The following is a 21,173-nucleotide window of genomic DNA, read 5'->3' as shown; positions in this document are numbered from 1 at the left end:
GACCCATCTTGGGACATGCAGATGTAAACCAGCACTCTAGGAATGGTGGTTCTGAGATAGAAGGCCTCCTGGACAGCCTCATGGGATAGAACTACTGTATCAGTCCTGGTCTGCCTATTCTGCATGTTTCGTGTGAGAGGAATAAATTTAGATTTGCTTAGGCCATTGTAAATTCAGGTCTTCGTCATTGTAGCTGAATTTAATCCAAACCAGCACATGGTGGAAAGAGAGGAAGCTAATCAATGTAATGGGATGCTACATATACAAGCAACTTGCTTAGTAGGTGCCACAAAAAGGTGATGAGTATTATGGATAGATATGGGCGATAAGGAGGTTCCCAGAAGCAGCAATATTGTCTCTGTTAATGCTAAAGAAGTAACCAAGCCTTTAAAGAATATATTAAAAATGTAGTATTCCCGTGTAATGCAATACCCAGATATGCACTGTGGATAAAAGCACACTGAAACTCAGTAAAAAACTTAATGTATTCCCTGAAAGAAATGATTAAAACTCCATCCCAGTACTGTTTGGCTGACCTTAAGATCAACTTGATGTTTAGCATTTCATATTTGTAGAGTTTAGATTTTAAGGAGGAGGGATGAATGAACATGCTTACTGACTGATTAAAAGAATACATCATAAAACAGAGAATATTCTTCAGTTACGGAGAGACAGCAATATGTCTGTACTTTGCAAGTTCATAGACAGGGTTCAATGCAAAAAAAAAAAAAAAGCTGGACTATTTTGGCTATACAAACAATAAACACTCAAGATAGCCATCCATCTAGATTTCCCAGCTCCCAGAGTTTGTGGAAATTACCAATTGTCATTCAATAAGTGTAGGAGATATGGGGAAACAGAGGTTATCAGAATTTCATCACGTCCTTGGGCTCAAACAGTAATTCTTTTTTTTTTTTTTTTTTTTTAATTGGAGGTTCGCTCTTGTTACCCAGGCTGGAGTGCAATGGCGTGATCTCGGCTCACCGCAACCTCCGCCTCCTGAGTTCAGGCAATTCTCCTGCCTCAGCCTCCTGAGTAGCTGGGATTACAGGCATGCACCACCATGCCCAGCTATTTTTTGTATTTTTAGTAGAGACGGGGTTTCACCATGTTGACCAGGATGGTCTTGATCTCTTGACCTCGTGATCTACCCGTCTCAGCCTCCCAAAGTGCTGGGATTACAGGCCTGAGCCACCGCGCCCGGCCCAAACAGTAATTCTTACTGCTTCCAAGCACATTTAGATTGTGGGTACATTCTAGAAAGTTACATTCTTCAAAGGTGAAACACATCCTTTGCCTAGAGTGAATGTATTATTTAATCAACTGAAATCATTAAAGCCACCTACATCATGACAGATGTGAGGATTTTGGCCAATGCCCTGGGATGGATGGGGGATGTGCTCAGCACCCTCCCACTCAGTGTGCATCTGGAAGCTCTCCCTTTCTTCCAGCCCAGAGAGAGTCTGTGTCTGGGGAGGGGTGGGGAGTCTGTGTTGTCTGGGAAGCACCAGGATGCATATCAGTCACTGTTTGGTGGGTAGCACGGTCACACGGCCCCTTTATCCAATCACTATGCAGGCCTTGCCTGGGCCAGAGACGAGAACTCTTTACAACACAGATGGTGCTATTAGTTTCAGTAAGAATGTTTGTGAAGGGCTTAACAGTTTACGAGTCCTCTAGGTTATTTGTTTTTATTTTGCCAGGAACTTTATTTAGATGGCTGATTTTGATCCTGGTGTTTGGACTTTCCAGCCACATCCTTCTAACTGACTAATCAATAAAGGTGTATGGAACTTGTCTTCTGGATCTATGGTAAAAATGGGCCTAGAAATGTCCCAGCCTGTGAACCCACTGGCTTTTTACTGGTGATGGCTTCTGATACTACCGCCATCCAGAACACCAAGGACCTCTCTTGATCCTACAGAGATCTTTTCATGAACATTTCTCTGGACACATTTCCTCTCTACCCAGCTGGTTGTTTAAATTGGTCTTTTCATGTTAACACATTCAGATTTTGGAGACTACCCCCAGTATAGGCAGGTTGCTTCATCTTTTTTTTTCTTGTTGTTCATTTCATTTAGCTTTGGCTTAGCCCACTTATCAGACAACTGTGTGTTGTTAAAATAGTTCACTGCTCAGTTCTACCTTTACATCACATAACTTCACCAACCTATGGCTTTTTGTTATGGAAGAAACAAAGTTCTTTTTATCCATCGTGACTAGTTCTCTCCCTTAGAACCCAGACAGGCTGTACCTCCAGCAGCCTCTCAAGTCCCTTTGTTGAAAACAATTCAGCCTTACAACAGGCACTCTGAACTACTGCTTTTTCTCTGTTCCTTAAAAGAATTTTGTAGCCCACTGCCTTGACCATTCCCTTATTTTTTTATGGTGTCACTAGTTTGTAACAGTGTCTCCTTTATTCAGGATGCATGCCTCTCATTGAGTCTACAAATCACCCCCTACATGTCTCTGATCAGTATATCTGCCTGTTCATGCATATGAGTAATCTGTTAATCAGCTTTTGCTTGATATTACTATGAACATTTCAACTTCAGGTTAGTATTGTCTTACTTCTCTGCATGGAAACTGATAAAAATTCACATCTACTTCAGAGCTTACCATCATCCCTGGCATTTTTCTTTTTTTTGCTTCTACCTTCCACATTGGTCCCTCTCCCACTCACCAGCCACAGAGGAGACGATAACAATGCTTCCATTGCTCTGCTTCAGCATGGGCAAGGCAGCCACAGTCAGGACCACATAACTGAGGAAGTTGACCTCCATGCTTTTGCGCACATGGTGAATGTCATCATGAAAAAAATTCAAAGAAGTGTTGGTGATGTGGTTGAGAATGAGCATGTCTAGTCCTCCTGCAAGAGATGGATATATTAAGAAATCATCTGGGGTTGATAACATTTCCCTTCTCCCAAAAGCTCTTTGGTGATCCCGAGGGCAAAGTTCAGAGGAGGAGGGAAGAGAAATAGCCTCACCCATGAGCTTTCCTGCTTGGACAACAAATTGCTCTGCGAAGGTCATGTCTTCCATGGTGCCAGCAATATAGTGCGCTGAGGCTGCTCCAAGCTCCAGACAGTGCGATACCACCTGCAGTGACACAGCAGAAATGACATTGATCTTAGCTGTAGACTTTGGGGTGGTAATCTCTGACATAATGGGGGGCTTAAATGAGAGATTGCTCACAGCCCTGTTTAGATAAGAAATGGTAAGTATGTTTGTGTGCTGCTGAATATAACCCTCGTGATCATCATCCTCTGTCTGAAATATTTTCTGGAACATGGTGGGGTTTAAATACATAAATCATCACAGTGCTGGGGTTTAAGTTCATGATTTATGCTTGTGGCTTCTGTGAATAGGTATTTCTGAAAGACTTATGAGTATAGATGCTGGTTACTATGTGGGTAGCTCTAGGTTTGTGAATGTTTGTACATCCTTGGGTTTGTGAGTCCATGAGATGGCATGTGTCTGGGAGTCTGCATGGGTATGAGGATATGTATTCATGAGCAGGTACTGGGATCTCAGTTTCTGAAAACATCTCTATGTATCTGTAGTTCCATGTGTAAATATGTGTGACTAGGCATGTCTGTGAGCATATATAGCTCAAGGACTCTGTGGCAGATTGCACACACATACACACACACACACACACACACACACGCATATGAATGAATGCTTAAATGTATACTTTTATATTCCTGTGGGTTTTTTGGGGTTTGAATCTATGTATGAGAGTGCAAAATTAACGGTGTGTGTGTATGTGTGTGTGTGTGCATCTGCATCTGTGTATAGATGTGCAGATATGCTAGCTTCTGGGTATATATGAGCACACATAAGAACACATCTAGGCATGGGCGGGTACATGTATCTGTGGGCATAGAACCCTCACCTTCTGAAGGGTTTCTTTTGACCTCGCTGTCACCACCACATGGGCTCCCATCTTCGCCAGATGATAAGCTATTTCTCTTCCAATCCCTTTGCTGGCCCCTGTGACAATCACTTTCTTTCCTTGGAGCATCTCTGGGGAACCCCAAAAGGAAGTAAGGACCATACCCAAGTTGGCAGCAAAATTCCTTCTCCCTCCCTGGATATAGGCAGGCTTATCTCAATTTGTAACTTAAAAGGTTATGAGCCCAGATCAGTTTGTTACAAACTGCGTAAATCATTGTAAGAACAGGCCAGGTCTTTCATAAACATGCTATGAAGTGGGGGTTTGCCCTGGTTGCTTAAACCAAGCCTCCCTGCTGTCATTTCTAAAAATCTTCATGGCAAGAGATCATAGGATGAGGGCAGAAGAGTCATGCTGGAGTTCCAGACATTTCTGGACTCTTTCAATTTTGCTCAATTGAAAGAATATTTAACAAGGAATCAAAACACATGTGTTCATAGAAATTCCAAGGATTTTCCCTCATTTCTATGTAGTCATCATCTCCAGAATTGTTTTTTTTTTTTTCCATTCACTTATCAATCTCTTCAAAGAGCCCAATTAGCTGGCTGAGTTGTGAATTTGGGTATTACTCTCATTTTTGTAGATTTCAAATTGCTTCCCATTAAGGGTGCCAAATAAAGCATGGACTATTTGGCAAGATTTTGGCTACACGATTACTCTCCCTACACAGTCCCCCCCTGCCCACACCCTGTAGCTGGAAGACACAAAATTACCATCTCACTTCAGGTTTCCCTCTTTTTCACCAACTTTGAGGATCAAGAACACATCTTGATCCTCAGGAACACTCAAGCACCCCTGTGTTTCTTAAACCTATTACTCCAAAATGAGACACATGGGTACTTACCTGGTCTGAATTCCTCATACGCAGAATAGTAGTAGTAGGCCATGAAGAGCCCCAGAATGGGGAGGAGATGCTTTTTCATAAAAGCCATCTGACAGGGAACTGGCCTGAAGACTCCTGTAGGACACACAGAGAGAACCTACAGAGCTTTCTACAACCTCCTAAGCAGGCAGCAGCCTCTGAATTGTGACATCAGGGACGGGGGAGGCTGGAGTAGTCTCAGGCAGTGCTAGCCAATTTCCCTGTCAGAGCAGCGATTGGCTTTGGGTGGGATCCCATTCGTCCCTGGCAGCCTGTGTGGTGGATTTCATAATGGACAATGTTTACTCCATTTCATTGAGCAAGAGGAGACTTCCAGATGGCCAAGCTCATGACTGTACAGGACTGGATTCCTGAGCATCCCTACTCGAGTCCATCTTACTCTTAATACCGTTTACGCCAGGGCGAAAGTGGTTTGTCAAAGACAGAGAGAGAGGAGTGCATGTAGGGCTTCTGGGGGGAAATGCGAGTAAGAGCAAAGAGAGCCAAACTCAAGCCAAATCTCACTCTCAGTGCCCCCACTCCCCCACCCAGTCGGAAGCAATTAAAAATAACAGCACAAAACAGCAAAATAAGCTGAAGAAAAAAAGTGTGCACATCTTGGGGGAAAATAATGAAAGCAAACAAGCTCTATAAGCCCCACACTCAAGTTCAATGAAAACGTATTACAACATCAAAGGAGAAATTGCAAGCCAGCCAGAACCCAGATGGCGGGAAATCCAAGACTGATTCAAGACTCTAAGGCAAGTGCAATGGATCGTACACTTATTACTTTAATGGAGAATAAAGAAGAAATAATGAGTGATAAGAAGGGCACTAAACTATTAAACTGGGTCTTGTAAATGCTGTGGAGGAATAAGAAACATGGAGAGGATGCTAGGGAGAGGCGACCTGATGTACAAGAAAAACAAAAAAAAAAAACAAAAAAAAAACTAGCACTAGGAAGTGAAACTAGATGGGGATGCCCACATCCCAGCTAAAAATAGATCTAGTAATAGTAAAAGGACCAGGGTGGTGAGAAACCTCTAGCAATTTAGAATTTATTATCAGGGAAATATAAAAATAACCACCTCAGTATGTCCATAGCACAAATTCATTAAGGAACAATCCTCAAATAAATAATTTAAGAGGTATCATTGTTAAATTCTTCAATTCAAAACCAACCAATCATCATGGAAATTACCCCATCACAATGCAATCCTGAGTTCTGTAAGTTATCAATAGAGCAGGGAAAAAAATTTAAATGTGATAATAAGTATCTCCCTTTGGAGAAGGGACAGGAGTTGGGAGTAGGGGGGACAGAATTTACACAAGGTTAAGGGAAATTAAGTTATGATTCCAAGTGCAGTATCTGGAAACACTCATCAAATTTTCACTTTAGAGTAAGAGAAAATAATTTAAGACCCAGAGGAGATGAAACAATTAGTCAACAAACGACCACAGCTGTGAGGGTCACTTGTGAAAAATAATGGAGATTTGAGAGCAGTTGAGGGCTGGATAGAGCTTGAGATCTGTGAAGGACAAAAAGAGAAAGAAGATAAAATTCCAGTAAAAATTAGGTTGCATGCCTTTAGAACTGTAAGATACATTTGTATAATTTTACAAAGATATTTATGATACCAAGATATATTGCAGACTAGACTCCATTTTCATCCCTAGAAGAAAAGAAGTGCCAGCCAAAACCCAGATAAGGTTTATTTTCTTAATCCTATACTATGAATAGTAAAAATTATATAAAACAATGAAAAGTTACTTTGAAATATGATGATGCTGAATAGAAAGATGAGAAGACTAGGGATGTTTATTGTCTGACATAAAAAAGAAAGAATAAAGTCCATTAAGAAAACATAAATTTAAAGAAAGCAAAAATAACAATGAGTAAGATAAACTGCAGAGTAATAGAACACAAAGCAAATGCATTAACAATTGCTGATTGTTGGCTCCATTAAAAAATGAAGTCCAACATTGTGTGGCCTCAAAAGACACATTTAAACCCAAAGACACAAACAGATTAATAATTAGATGACCTAATAGCTATGATGCTAGAAAATAAGGATATGGCAAAAGCATCCAATAAAGTGATTTTCATGGGATTAGATAAAATAATTGCTGCATAAAATGCATTGCTGAGAAACAAGGACACTGTGTAATGGTAGATGATACGTTAAATCTCAGCAGTTCTCAAATTTTTGCTCTCCAGACCCTTGTATACTCTTAATAATTTCCAAGGACCTCAAAGAACTTTTGCCTGTGTAGGTTTTACCTATTGATATTGCTATATCAATTGATGCATTAGAAATTCAGACTGAGGATTTTTTTCTAAAACTCAAAAATACATAAGCATACATTCCATTAGCAGTCAGGGCAGTGGCATTAGCATACCTCCTGTAGCCTCTGGAAAAGTCAATTAATATCTTAGTATAATTATGAAAATAGTTTCGACCTGTCGGCCCTTCAAGATAGTCTCAGACACCCATGGGGACCACACTCTGACCATATCATATAATAAATAGCAAATCCACTTTGTGTCCATATTTACATGGCTGTTTCTCTCATTAGCTTGTAAACTCCTGGAGGACATGGATTATGTCTTTTTCATCTTCATCTCTTTCCATTTCCCACTAGCCTTGCTCCAAAATAGGTATTCAATAAACTTGCTGTTTCAGTGTTTCTGAGATACTGCAGCAATGAGAAAATTGCTGTCTTCCTAGAGCCTAGTTTAATTTGGGGAAATCACTGGGATTCAGCATTCTGATGAGAACAGATCAATCCCATCCCCCAAATCTTTCTGGGGTTCTCAACAGAGTTTTAAAACATAGTTAAGACAAAATTAAATACAACTGTTTCAGGTGGCATTTGTTTCAAGTCAAGTATTCCCTGATCAAATTAAAGTACCACAGCAAGCGAGCTACCTGTTCACGCCACTCCTGGTGCCTCTCCTTTGTAATGCACTGACCATTTACGTTCTAGAGCAGACTTTCGGCAGATACCTGGCAGTTTTCAAACACCTGCACAGAATGGGCTCCTCAATGCTGGAGGTGAGTAGTAGAGCCCAGCCAAGAATTCTCTCTGATTTGATAATTCCCACTGGAATAAATGGAATCAAGTGCAAGTAACAAAGTGAGAAGAACATAGGGGCTGAATGAACAAGAACAGGACTATGAGGAATGGGCCAGATCTGGGAAGACTGATAGGAGATGGCAAAAATGTGAGGAGGAGCAGCCAGAGGGGAATTCCTTTACATTTGGCATACAATGTAGGTCATGAAGAAACACCTGTCATTTAGAAGGTGGCAGCTGTAATGCTTTTCGTGATTGTTTAGCAGCTTTGTTAAGCAAGTGATCTCTTTTGAAAATGAGTCTTGTTGGGGAGACTGTGGGCAAACCTCAGAGTAAAAAGTAGAACACTCTGTGTTCAGAGGTTCTGCCTTTCCTGGGAGAATTAACGCTGCAACGTTGAAACAGGAGAGGATCTTAGCATTATATGAGAAATAATATGGTTTGACTATGTCCTCACCCAAATCTCAACTTGAATTGTATCTCCCAGAATTCCCATCTATTGTGGGAGAGACCCAGTGGGAGGTAATTGAATCATGGGGGCTGGTCTTCCCTGTGCTATATATAGCTGATAGGTTTATCAGGGGTTTCGGCTTTTGCTTCTTCCTCATTTTTCTCTTGCCACTGCCGTGTAAGAAGTGCCTTTCACCTCCTGCCATGATTCTGATGCCTGCCCAGGTACGTGGAACTGTAAGTTTAATTAAACCTCTCTTTGTTCCCAGTTTTTGGTATGTCTTTATCAGCAGGGTTAAAATGAACTAATACAGTAAATTGGTACCAGCAGAGTGGGATGTTGCTGAAAAGATACCTGAAAATGTGGAAGCGACTCTGGAACTGGGTAACAGGCAGAAGTTGGAAGAGTTTCGAGGGCTCAGTAGAAGACAGGAAAATGTCAGAAAGTTTGAAACCTCCTAGAGGCTTGTTGAATGGCTTTGACGAAGGTGCTGATAGTGATATGAACAATATGGTCCAGGCTGAGGTGGTCTCATATGGAGATGAGGAGCTTGTTGGGAACTTGTCTCTTGTTATGTTTTAGCAAAGAGACTGGTGTCATTTGCACCTGCCCTAGAGATTTGTGGAACTTCGAACTTAAGAGAGATGATTTGGGGTATCTGGCAAAAGATGTTTCTAAGTAGCAAAGCATTCACAATGTGACTTGGGTGCTGTTAAAAGCATTCTGTTTTAAGATGGAAACAGCATAAAAGTTCAGAAAAGCTGCAGCCTGATAAGGTAAAAAAAAAAAAAAAAAAAAAATTTGAGGAGAAATTCAAGTCAGCTGCAGAAATTTGCATAAATAGCCAGGAGCCTAACGTTAATCACTAAAACCATGGGGGAAATGTCTCCAGGCCATGTCAGAGACCTTCACAGCAGCCCCTCCCATCACAGGCCTGGAGGCCCAGGAGGAAAAAGTGGTTTTGTGGGCTGGGCCCAGGGACTTGTGCACAGCCGAGGGACTTGGTACCCTGTGTCTCAGCTGCTCCAGCTGTGGCTGAAAGGAGCCAGCATAGAGCTTGAGCTGTGGCTTCAGAGGGTGGAAGCCCCAAGCCTTGGCAGCTTCCACGTGGTGTTGAGCCTGTAGGCACACAGAAATCAGGAACTGAGGTTTGGGAGCCTCTGCCTAAATTTCAGAAGATGTATGGAAATGCCTGGATACCCAGGCAAAAGTTTGCTGCAGGGGTGGGGCTGTCATGGAGAACCTCTGCTACGGCAGTGCAGAAGGGAAATATGGGGTCGGATCCCCCACACAGAGTCCCTACTGGGACACTGCCTAGTGAAGCTGAGAGGCCAGTGTCCTCCAGACCCCAGAATGGTTGATCTACCAAGAGCTTGCGCTGTGTGCCTGGAAAGCCAGAGACACTCAATACCAGCCCGTGAAAGGAGCCAGGAGGGAGGCTGTGCCATGCAAAGCCATGGGGGCAGAGCTGCCAAGACCATGGGAACCCACCTTTTGCATCAGTGTGACCTGGGTGTGAGACCTGGAGTCAAAGGAGATCATTTTGGAGCCTTAAAATTTGACTGCCCCACTGGATTTCAGATGTGCATGGGCCCTGTAATCCCTTTGTTTTGGCCAGTTTCTTTTATTTGGAACAGCTGTGTTTACCCAATACCTGTGCCCCCGTTGTATCAAGGAAGTAGCTACCTTGCTTTTGATTTTACAGGCTCATAGGTAGAAGGGACTTGCCTTGTCTCAGATGAGACTTTTGGACTGTGGACTTTTGGGTTAATACTGAAGTGAGTTAAGACTTTGGGGGACTTTTGGGAAACCATGATTGGTTTTGAAATGTGAGGACATGAGATTTGAAGGAGCCAGGGGAAGAATGATATGGTTTGGCTGTGTCCCCACCCAATTCTCAACTTAAATTGTATCTCCCGGAATTCCCGCATGTTGTGGGAGGTACCCCGGGGAGGCAATTGAATCATGAGGGCCAGTCTTTCCCTGCTATTCTCATGATCTGATGGGTTTATCAGGGGTTTCCGCTTTTGCTTCTTCCTCATTTTTCTCTTGCTGCTGCATGTAAGAAGTACCTTTTGCCTATTGCCATGATTCTGAGGCCTCCTCAGCCACGTGGAAATGTAATCCTATTAAACCTCTTTTTGTTCTCAGTTTTTGGTATGTCTTTATGAGCAGTGTAAAAATGAACTAAAACAAGAATGCATAAAAGTCTCCCTTTCTTGCCACCACTACCTCCATTCTCACCCCAGTTCCACAGGTCTAATTTTAGGAACTCACAGCTGCCAAGATCTTTTCCCTGCTATAGAAATAACTATCATTTCATGCAATTTTGTCCAATAACAGACTCCTTCCCTTCCTCCTGTTCTCCTCCCTCCTCTGTATGTCTAACGAGGGGGAAAGTTCTCATTTGTCAATGCTTCTGCATGTCAATCTCAGTGGACAGATTTATTCTATTTTTTACCTAGTGGAATCTTGGATCTGGGAGAATGAAGTAGGCATGGGATAAATTGCTCTCTGTGTGCTGTCCCATTCCTGCCTGGCATGTATAGCTTATGGTAGGGGACTGATAGGGTAGAATACCTGGAATCCATTTGCCTGGGTGAGCCAAGGGCCTTCTAGGAAAGAAGAGACCCTCATGAGGTCATGAGCATGGTCTGATCCCTGCCCCCAGTGGAGATGGAGATGCAAAGCATTCTTTTTGTAATTAAAAAATTTCTGTTGACTTTATGTTTTAAGGGCATGATCTAAGTAGACAGTTCTAAGCATGTTGTAGTTTTTCAGGTTTTCCCTCTGCCTAGCTCCTGTGGATTCACACCTGAGCATAGAAGAGATAGGGGGCTATGTAATAACTAAACAAAGTGATTCCGTGGATGGTTTGTTGAAATCTTGGCAGCACGGGAAGCAGTGGGAGAGCCCGCACAGCTGAGAGGACTGACTTCAGCACGGCTACCGCAGGGCTTTGGCCCATCTTGTGTTTTTTCTTGGTTGGTCAGCCCAACTTTCAGGAAGCACACTAGGGTGGCACTACAGCCTCAGCCAGGTGCGCATCTCAAGGTTCCAGGGATGCCAGCATTAGAAGGAAGTCACTTCCCCCTGGTGGGACACAGGGTTGCCAAATTTAGCAAATAGAAATTAAAAATGCCCAGATAAATCTGAACTTCAGATACATGACAAATAGTTATTTTAAGGATGTCTGTCAGTCTGTCTGTCTGTATCAATCAATCAATCAATCAATCATCTAATCTACCTAACCTCTATCTAAGCTGTCTACCTATTAAGATGGGATAAACTATTGAAAAAAATATACCTAAACTATTGAAGGGAAATGTCTTGAAAAGAACATACTTATGCTAAAACATGGATTCTAGCCAGGTGTGGTGGCTCATGCCTGTAATCCCAGTCACTGTGGAGGCCAAGGTGAGAGGGTCACTTGGCCAGGAGTTTTTGAGACCAGCCTGGGAAACATAGCAAGACCCCTGTCTCCGAAAAAAAAAAAAAGAAAAAAATAAAAAACAAAACCGTTATTCATTCACTGTTTATCTGAAATTTGGATTTAACTGAGTGTCTTGTATTTAATTTGAAAAGCTTAGAAGTGGCATAGGGCTTGGAGAACTTGAGAAATAGTCTTAGGCGTGGACAAAACATTCTGGACCCATGGCTACTGATAGCCATCTGGTCTACCTTTACCGAAATGGAGCCCAGCAGCCTGGCCACAAACAGTCAAAAAACCCTAAGTAGCATAGCAAAGAGTGTTCTACAAACTAGCCCTCCCCCTCCTCACACACTCTCGAACCCAACTCAATGCTCACTCTTATTCTTCATGCTGAGCTATGCCCAGCAGTGTAATTGAGCTCCCCCATAACCAGCTGGATTTTTCTCCCATGCTTTTTGACCCTTCTCATTAAGTATCACTTGCCACTTTCACCTCTCCTTCTAGCACCACATGGTAGCTGGGTGGAAGAATCATCTGTGAACATTTATTTAGTTAGGTATTTACTGCCGAACAGATAATATGAATAAAAACACCAGTGAAATGCTCTCCATGTGCTAGAAGATGATGAAGTGGAAATAAATGAAATGTATAAGATGCTACCAGTGCACTGATGGAAGTCTGTAGTAGGGGCATAAGGAAGGGAGTAGCCCATTCTACATGTGGGACAGGCAAGCAGGAGCTGCTTCCAGGAAATGGTTCACCTTGATCCCTATTGAACTTTGAGCAGAAATGCTCTGATAAGAGTGAGCATTGAGTTGGGTTCAGGAGTGTGTGGGGAGAGGGGAGGGCTAGTTTGTGGAACATTCTTTGCATAGGAAGCTATGTGGGAAAATAGAAAGAGGTGTGAAAGAGAAAGGCATGTTTGGGAAACTATGAACAGTTCCATATGGCTGAATAACTGAATTTTACAAGGTGGGATTACACAGTGAGAAGCCTGGAGAAGCAAGCAGAGGCACATCTTTGAGGGCTTTGAGTATCCACTATTGGAGTCTGTAGCTCTGGTTATTTGTTCTCAAGTCATGAAGCCTCTGCCCTCTGTGGCCTCTTCATCCGCACCCCAGAACTCTGCCTATCCATTGGTGCTTTGTATCTCCTCATTGCGTTAAGCAAAAAACTGTGAATCTTCTGCACTCTTTCGGCTCTTCAATCCAGCCCCACGCCCTCTATAAACACTTCATTCTCCCTGCCAGGATGCACTGGGTATGGCTTGACCTCGAGGGCTTGCAGCCCCCTGGAGCTATGCCCAGCAATGTTATTGAGCTCCCCCATAACCAGCTGGATTTTTCTACCAGGGTTTTTTTTCTCTTTGATCCTTCTCATTAAGGATCACTTGCCATTTTAACTTCTTCTTCTGGACCCACACATCCTCTTCCCGTGGCTTCTGTCAATTCACGGTCACCAGGCTTCCTTCCTACTTCCCTGACTGCGTCTCGATTTTGTTTACAGGTGTCTCTTTTCTTCTGGGTTCCTTGAATTGCTGGAGTTTGCCTTGATTCTGTGTCTTTTTTTTCACTCTGTCTTCCCTGCATAATTTCCTTCTCTCTCATGGTTACAATTACTACCGTTATTTTGATGGATGAGTCTTAAAATTCTTTATTTCCTGTGCAGTATTTTCTCTAAGCTTCAGGTAGTATAACCACCTGCTTACCCAAATCCTCTCCTTCTGAGGGCCTCCCAAACATCTCAAATTCATCATGCTGAAACTGACGTGATTATTTTTTAGCAGCTTTATTGCAGTGGAATTTATATACTAGAAAATTATCTCATTTTAAGTGTATAATTCAATGATTTTGAATAAACTTGCAGAGTTGAGAAATCATCACTGTAATCTAATTTTAGAAGATTTCCATGACTCAGAAATATTTCTCATGCTCATTTACAGTCACTCCCTGTTTCTACCCCCACCCTCAGGCAACCAGTAATCTAATTTCCACATATAGACTTGTCTAACCTGGACATTTTGTATTAGTAGAACTACACAGCATGTGATCTTTTGTCTGACTTCTTTCACTTAATGTGTTTTTGAGATTCTTTCATATTGTAATATGTGTCTTTGCCAAATCATATTCCATTGTATGGATATACCATATTTTGTCTATCCATTTGCCAGTTCACAAACCTTTGGAATTTTCCCCTTTTTGGCTATTATGGACAGTGCTGCAATGAACACTGGCATGAAAATTTTTGTGTGGACATATGTTTTTACTTCTTTTGAGTAAAAACCCAAGAGTGGCATTGCTGAGTCATAAGATAAATTTATGTTTAACTTTTTGAGAAACTGCCAAACTGTTCTCCAGGGATTTTTGTTATTTTTCCTCATCATTTCCAATTGATCTCAATTTCAATCAATGGCTTCACCATCCATCTAATTAGTAATCCAGAAACTTAGGAGTTCTTTACCCCTCCCTCTCCATATTCTGTTTATCACCAAGTACAGTCGATTCTACTTCCTCTATATCTCTAGAACCATCTCCAAATCTTCACCCTCTGTGACCATCTATGTTAGTCCATTTTTACACTGCTATAAAGAAATACCTACGACTGGGTAATTTATATATGTATGTAAAGAAGTTTAATTGGCTCACAGTTCTGCATGTCCAGGGAGTCTTCAGGAAACTTACAATCATGGTAGAAGGTGAAGGGGAAGCAAATCACATCTTACATGGTGGCAGGAGAGAGACAGAGCAAGGGGGGAACTGCCAAACACTTTTAAAGCATCAGATCTCATGAGCATTCACTCACTATCATGAGAACAGTTAGGGTTATGGAGAAACCCCATAATCTAATCACCTCCCACCAGGTCCTTCCCTCCTCAACACCCAGGCTTTACAACTTTCGATGAGATTTGGGTGGAGACACAGAACCAGACCATATCATTATTCCTAACTCAACCCACCACTGTTTTTTGCTTCGGTGACCTCCTCACATTTCTCTGCCCATCTCATCTTCCTCAATCCATTAATTTTTAAAACAAGCTTGTGAAATATTTGGTATTCACAAAAGAATATAGGAAAGAAAAATGTATAAAGCATAAGTATGAAACAGAATCCTCATGGCTCACCATCCAACTTAAGACATGAACATCCCAGTACTGTGAAGTTCCCCGTGGGCTCTAATCCATCCAGTTCTTCACGCCACAACTGATCTTTCTCTCCTTCAGAAGATTGAGTAGCTCCCTATTATCTTTAGGATAAAGTCGAAACTCCCTATTATAGCTTTACAAGTTCTTCATAATTTTGGAAATTCTTTCCCAGGAACCTTCCCTTGCCCCAACTCCTTCTTACCATTCAGGTACTACAGCTCTTCAAAGTCACACCTTCAGGGAATGCTGGGGACCAGGCAAGGTACTCTCTGAACCCTAGACACTTCTCTAATCGTTGCACGTACCGCCTTTAACTCCTGTCTGTTCACTGTCTGCCTTTCCCATTAGACAGTTCAGGGAGGGCAGAGACCGTCTCCATGTTGCTCGCCCCTGCATCTCCAGTGTTAGCACAGTGCTTGGAACAGGGTAGGTGCTGAGTAAACATTTTTTGAGTGTTTAATGGATGAACTGATTCTGATATATCCAGATACAGATGTCTGGTAGGTATTTGGAACTCAGGAGAAAGGTCCAGGTTAGAGACATAGATTTGGGAGATTTAAATCATGGAAGTTAATGTTGAAACCATAGGAGTAGATGAGGCCACCAGGGAGAGAATGAAGGATAAGAGGGAAATCTTACGCTCATATTTGAGGGGTGGGCAGAAGAGGAGGGCCAACAAAGCAGAATAAAGGTGAGCTGGGAGCAGGAGGACTGAAAGCACAGAACCCAACAGAACAGGTCTCAGTGAGATGGGAGAAGTCAAGGAGTGTGAGAAGTGCCAAGAATACAGGGGGTCTGGCATAAAGGAATCATTGGGGAACTTTTCCAGAGAGTTCCAGAGGAGCTAACGTGGAAATGCTGTGGGTTAAAGAGTGAAGGTACCTGAGGGAATGCAATGTTTTTTGGGCCATAATTTTGAGGCACTTGAGGAGCATGAAGATCTGAAAGAAGGTTTTGATTTGGGGGATAGAATTGAGTTAAGCTTTCATTCAAATGTTTTTGAGCATTTGTGCCAGACACTGTGCTGGGCTGAGCATCCTTTTTGTTTGTGGGAAAGATCCAGTAGATTCTAAAGACAAAATTACTGGAAGCACATGGTTTATGGAGTCACACTCCAGATGATATAGCACATGGCTCTGGAAAAGGAGACCGCTGCTTTTGAGAATCGAGGAAGTAGAGGAAGGGTGGATATTGAATCCTTGCCTTCTACTTCCAAATTCAGTGGGCTTTTTAGTCTAACTTATGGAGTCACACTCCAGATGATACAGCACATGGCACTGGAAAAGTAGAGGAAGGGTGGATATTGAATCCTTGCCTTCTACTTCCAAATTCAGTGGGCTTTTTAGTTTAACTTGTTTCCTTCTTTCCATTTTTGGAAAGCAGCTAAATGTAGCTTCCTTATCTATCCATATCTCCTGGAGAAGGGCCAGGAAGAAGAAGGAGGGGACTTAAATTCTCAAATGCCTCCTCTTCCTCAGTCTTGACCATAGCATGTACCTTTCATTTTCATTTCTGCCTTATCCTGCTCCCTCCTAATCTTCATATATTCACAAATTTAAGGAAAGAAAGTTTTCCCAGGCTTCATTTTGTATTTTATGTCTGATGGGAGGATTCATGAAGTTTGAGGGTTTGGAAACAGCCCTGAAAAATGACCTAATAGGGAACCCAACGGGAATTTCTAGATTTACGATGCTAAGAATTTTAACATGCTTCTGCCAGCAGAGGGAGCCGCAGGATTGGGAGAGAGAGCTCAGATAGGGACTTTATTTCTGCCAATCTTGTCAGCAGTCCAGAGAGATTTATGGGTTAATTGAAAATTAAAGAGAATGAAAGAGGGAGGGAAGGAGAAAGAAGGACTCGTAATACACTGACATGTATACAGAAATAGTTACAGACACATAAAATGCATGGACCCTGATTCCCTTGCTCCTTCTAACATACACTCCTGATTTCTACTCTAGTGCAGTGATTCCCAAACCTCAGTGAATCATCTGGGGGAACTAACGGCAGATCCTTAGACCCCACCAAGTCCTGTTGAGTCTGGCTTATTAAGGATGGGACCCAGGAATATGTATTTTTTACATAGCTCCTGATAAATATTATTTTTGGCCAAACTTCAGTCAGGCTCCTGAACCTTCCAGGCCCCTCTGGGCACTTCTTTGTAAAATCCAGTTTTACAAAGAATTCTGCTAAGTCAGTTTAGCAAGAACCCCCCCACCACACACACACACACCACCATTTTAATACCTGACTCCTTGATATCTAATTGGTTTTTTCATTGCCATCGCCCCCCAGGGGCGCCTGGCCACACTGGCCTGTCTTCAGAAAGTATCCTGTTTCAGCTCAGCCAGAACCCTCCTTACCCCACCCTGATGTTTCCTCTTAGTAATTTTCCATCCACCAATCACCATCCTGCTCTTTGAGTGTATGTTCTCACTCACTTGCCCCTGATGTATTTGGAATTGAGCACCGTTCTAGACTGAGATCTTTTCTCCCATTGCAATAGTCCTGAATAAAGCCTGTTTTTACCACTTTACTCTCTAACTCTGGTTTTCTTTGAAAGTCCCCAGGTGATTCTAAAGTAACCTGTAGACACACCAGCCCAAACTTCTTTGGGTAATTAGGTAAATACTTTTAACTTTAGCTTGTTAGGGGCTTAATTTAATAGCTCCAGACATCAACATGCTGCCTGGTAGGTAGAATGTAATCTCTGGGAGACTGCTGCGTTATGACTAAGCCATTTCCTTTCTTTTTTTTTTTTTTTTTTTTAAGAAAACTAGTTTTTACATTTATTAATATAATACATGAGAAGGGTTTAAAAAGTCACCTGGTACAAAAGGTTTACAACGAGTGACAGCAATCCCTGCTCTTGCCTTTCTCAGCCTTGGTCCCACTGAGAGACAATCATTTTAAAATCTTAATTTATTTCCTCCTGAAAGCCAGCTTCACATTTGTAAACAATATACTTTTACTGCTATTTCTTGATTTTGCAATTTTAGAAATTATTTGTTCATTTCTTACTCAGGAATATTGGGATTTTCCTTTTTTACAACACAAACACCCATTCCCTTTTTTCTAGATTCTTAATATTATAATATCACAATTTTAATTAAATCAAGTCAGTGTTTGTATTATGATTGTTTACAGCTGAACAATATAGTGCACTATGATTGCATTTCTTTTATTCTAGTCTTTATTGACTTCCTGGGAGTTAATAATAACTTCATTTTTATTTGTTTGCTTTTTTAGTTGTAGATGACCTTCAAACCCTCTGACAAGAGCCATAAAATTCAAATAAATAGGTCAAATTAATTGGGTAATCTATGAGTTCCTTTATTTTTTCCTTGGAGACATTTTACTGAAGACCTTAGTCCCCCTGTCCCCTAAATCTGGGGACATTCCTTTGCCATTACCTGGGAACTCCTGTTTTCTCTTTCTTGGTTTACTTCCTCATGTATGGTAGGGAAATGTTTTGAGACCTTGTATGCAAGAGCGATGTTTCACATTTTTAACATCTTTAAGAGGGCATTAATCCATCAGACCCCAGCCAAATAAAGGATAGTATGAGAGTTCTGGTCAGCCCTGTCTGCTTGTCCTTGTATTACCTTGTCCTTGATTGTTTTTGGCTGGGTAAGGATTTCTAGATTAGACATTGTTTTCTCTCAGGATTGGAAGATGTTCCTGTCTTGCCTTTCAGTTTCTAGATCCAGTGTTGATACTGAGAGGTCCAATTACTGTTCAGATTTCTAACCCTTGGTTTGTGAACTATTTTTCTTTCTCTAGACCTTTTGGGATCCTTTTATTCCTGAGGTTCTAACATTTCCAATAATATGCTTTGATAAGTTTTTTTTGTTTTGTTTTTTTTGTTGTTGTTCATTGTGTTGGGCACCCACTGCATCCACTGAATATGGAAATTCAAATCTTGCATTTTGGTAAATTTTGGAGAATTTTTTTTGATTATTATCTTTCATTTTCTCTGTGCTTTCTTTTTGGACTTCTTAATAGAAGATATCAGAGCTTCTGAGCTGATCTTTTAAGTTTCTTATATTTCTATGTCTTATTTTTTAAATCTCTTTCCCTTTTGTCCTATTTTATGGGATATTTCCCCAATTTTATCTTCCAATGCTTAATTTTAATTAATTTATTTTTTGAGACAGAATTTCACTCTTGTTGCTCAGGCTGGAGTGCGATGGCGCGATCTCAGCTCCCTGCAACCTCCACCTTTCCGGTTCAAGTGGTTCTCCTGCCTCAGCCTCCAGAGTAGCTGGGATTATAGGCACACGCCACCATGCCTGGCTAATTTTTGTATTTTTAGTAGAGACAGGGTTTCACCGTGTTGGCCAGACTGGCCTTGAACTCCTGACCTCAGGTAATCACCACCTCGGCCTCCCAAATTGCTGGGATGCGTGAGCCACCTCAACCGGCCTTTCATTTTAATTGTTAAATGTCCAGTTTTATTTTTATTTAAACAGCCCTCTTTTTCTTTTCTGTAATTAAAAATTGGCTCTTTATTTTATTTTAATTATTATTATTTTTTGAGACAGGGCCTCACTCTGTGGCCCAGGCTAGAGTGCAGTGGCACCATCACAGCTCACTGCAGTCTTAACCTCCTGTGCTCAGGCAATTCTCCCATGTCAGCCTTCTGAGTAGCTGGGCATGCACCACTACAGTCTGCTAATTTTTTATTTGTAGAGACTGGGGTCTCTCTATGGTGCCCTGGCTGGTGTTGAACTCCGGGGCTCCGGTGATCCTCCTACTTCAACCTCCCAAACTGCTGGGATTACAGGTATGAGCCACTACTGGAGAAGGAAAGTTTATTTTCAGCCAAAAATTGGCTTCTTGATCATAATTCATGAATTATCTTCCCTTACCTCTGGGGGATATTGATGTTGCTGTGGCCATTATTGATAATTATTTCTTCTGCTTCCTGGATTTCCTCTCTTGAGGCCTTCAGTGTCAGAGGCTTTTGTCCCATGCCTGGTGTCTTAGTCTGTTTGTGTTACTGTAAAGGAACCCTGAGCCTGAGTTGTTTTTAAAGCAAAGGGGTCTATTTGGCTTATGGTTTTGTGGCCTACAGAAGAAGCATGGTACCGACATCTGCATCTGGCACCATGGCTCTTCTTCCACTCATGGCAGAAGTTTAAGAGGAGCAGGCATCACCTGGCAAGAGAGGGGTGGGAGGGGGCCGTCTCTTTAAACAACCAGTTCTTGCAGGAACTCATAGAGTGAGAACTCACTCATTACTATGAGCATGGCATCAAGTCGTTCATGAGGGATTCACACCCATGACAAACACCTCACCCCAGGCCCCACTTCTAACCTTGGGGATTAAATCTCAGCATGCAACTTGGAGGGGACAAATATCCAAGCTATATCACCTGGCGATCCTTGTCGGCTCTTCCTTGGCTGTTGGAAGCTTTGTGTGTGAGGGCAAGGCTTGTTAATTTTGGACTTCACTGTAGGATAATCCAGAAGGCCCCTGGCGGTTTCACTGGGGGAACCAAGTGTTTGTAGTGTTTGGGTTCTACAGAGAGGAATCCTTAATTCTTCTGCCTAGTGTAAGCTGGGGTAGGGTGGTGGAGAGGGGTATAGCTAGACTGTTTGTGTTCTGGGAGCTGAGCCAGTAAAATGGGCTGGGGAATCTCATCTTTCAGTATGGAGTCTTTCTCTAATCTTGCTGTTTTCAGCTCCATGCCTAACCCCACCCTCTGCTGTGTCTGATATCCCTGAGCCTGGTGTGTCTTCGCTAAGTTTCTCCTGAAAATAAACTTTCCTTCTCCAGCTGCAGTAGCTGTAGAGGCTAAGGGTCTTATCCTACTTTTACCCCGACCTGTTCCTCCAACTCCTGAGGCTTCCCATCATGAGCACTCAGACTTCAGCAGTCTTGGGTTTGCTAAGTCACTTATCACTCATCCATCCACTTTCCATCTTCCAAGACTGTTGACACTCCTTAGCCATTGTTATCTCTGTTGTTCCCGTGTTCCCACTCTTCTTATCCTTGTGGCTTATGGCATGTAAATTCTTCTACTGGCATCAAAGCCTTTTGTCAGGATACAGAAATTAATATCTGTTCAGAGTGCCAAGTTTAACACTAGATAGCTATTTTTTGAGTGGCCTGTCAGGCTCAAAAGGAGAGGAAGCTTATGATAGTGATATCATCTATTTACCCTCAAGTTACCGAAGAGTCAAGAGCATGGAAACAAGACTTTTCTTTCTTTTCTTTCTTTCTTTCTTTCTTTTTTTCTTTT

General features: G+C 42.0%; 2 protein-coding genes across 2 annotated transcripts in view; one reads left to right on the top strand and one right to left on the bottom strand.

Moving 5' to 3' along the window:
* HSD11B1 (hydroxysteroid 11-beta dehydrogenase 1) overlaps positions 1 to 5,046 on the bottom strand; it is a 33,145-nt gene extending 28,099 nt beyond the window's left edge. The window contains exons 1-4 of the mRNA XM_017525556.2: positions 4,805 to 5,046; positions 3,901 to 4,031; positions 2,990 to 3,101; positions 2,684 to 2,869 (exon numbers count right to left, since the gene is read on the bottom strand). Coding sequence (XP_017381045.1) covers positions 2,684 to 2,869; positions 2,990 to 3,101; positions 3,901 to 4,031; positions 4,805 to 4,892 — 517 coding nt within the window. The 5' untranslated portion in view covers positions 4,893 to 5,046. The remainder of the gene's footprint in view (positions 1 to 2,683; positions 2,870 to 2,989; positions 3,102 to 3,900; positions 4,032 to 4,804) is intronic.
* Positions 1 to 21,173, top strand: part of CUNH1orf74 (chromosome unknown C1orf74 homolog) — a 139,179-nt gene that overhangs the window by 79,095 nt on the left and 38,911 nt on the right. The window lies entirely within an intron of this gene.

This window comes from Cebus imitator, unplaced genomic scaffold (assembly GCF_001604975.1).
Source record: "Cebus imitator isolate Cc_AM_T3 unplaced genomic scaffold, Cebus_imitator-1.0 Scaffold38, whole genome shotgun sequence".
NCBI classification, from domain to species: Eukaryota; Metazoa; Chordata; class Mammalia; order Primates; family Cebidae; genus Cebus; species Cebus imitator.
This window is presented reverse-complemented; position numbering and strand designations above follow the sequence as displayed.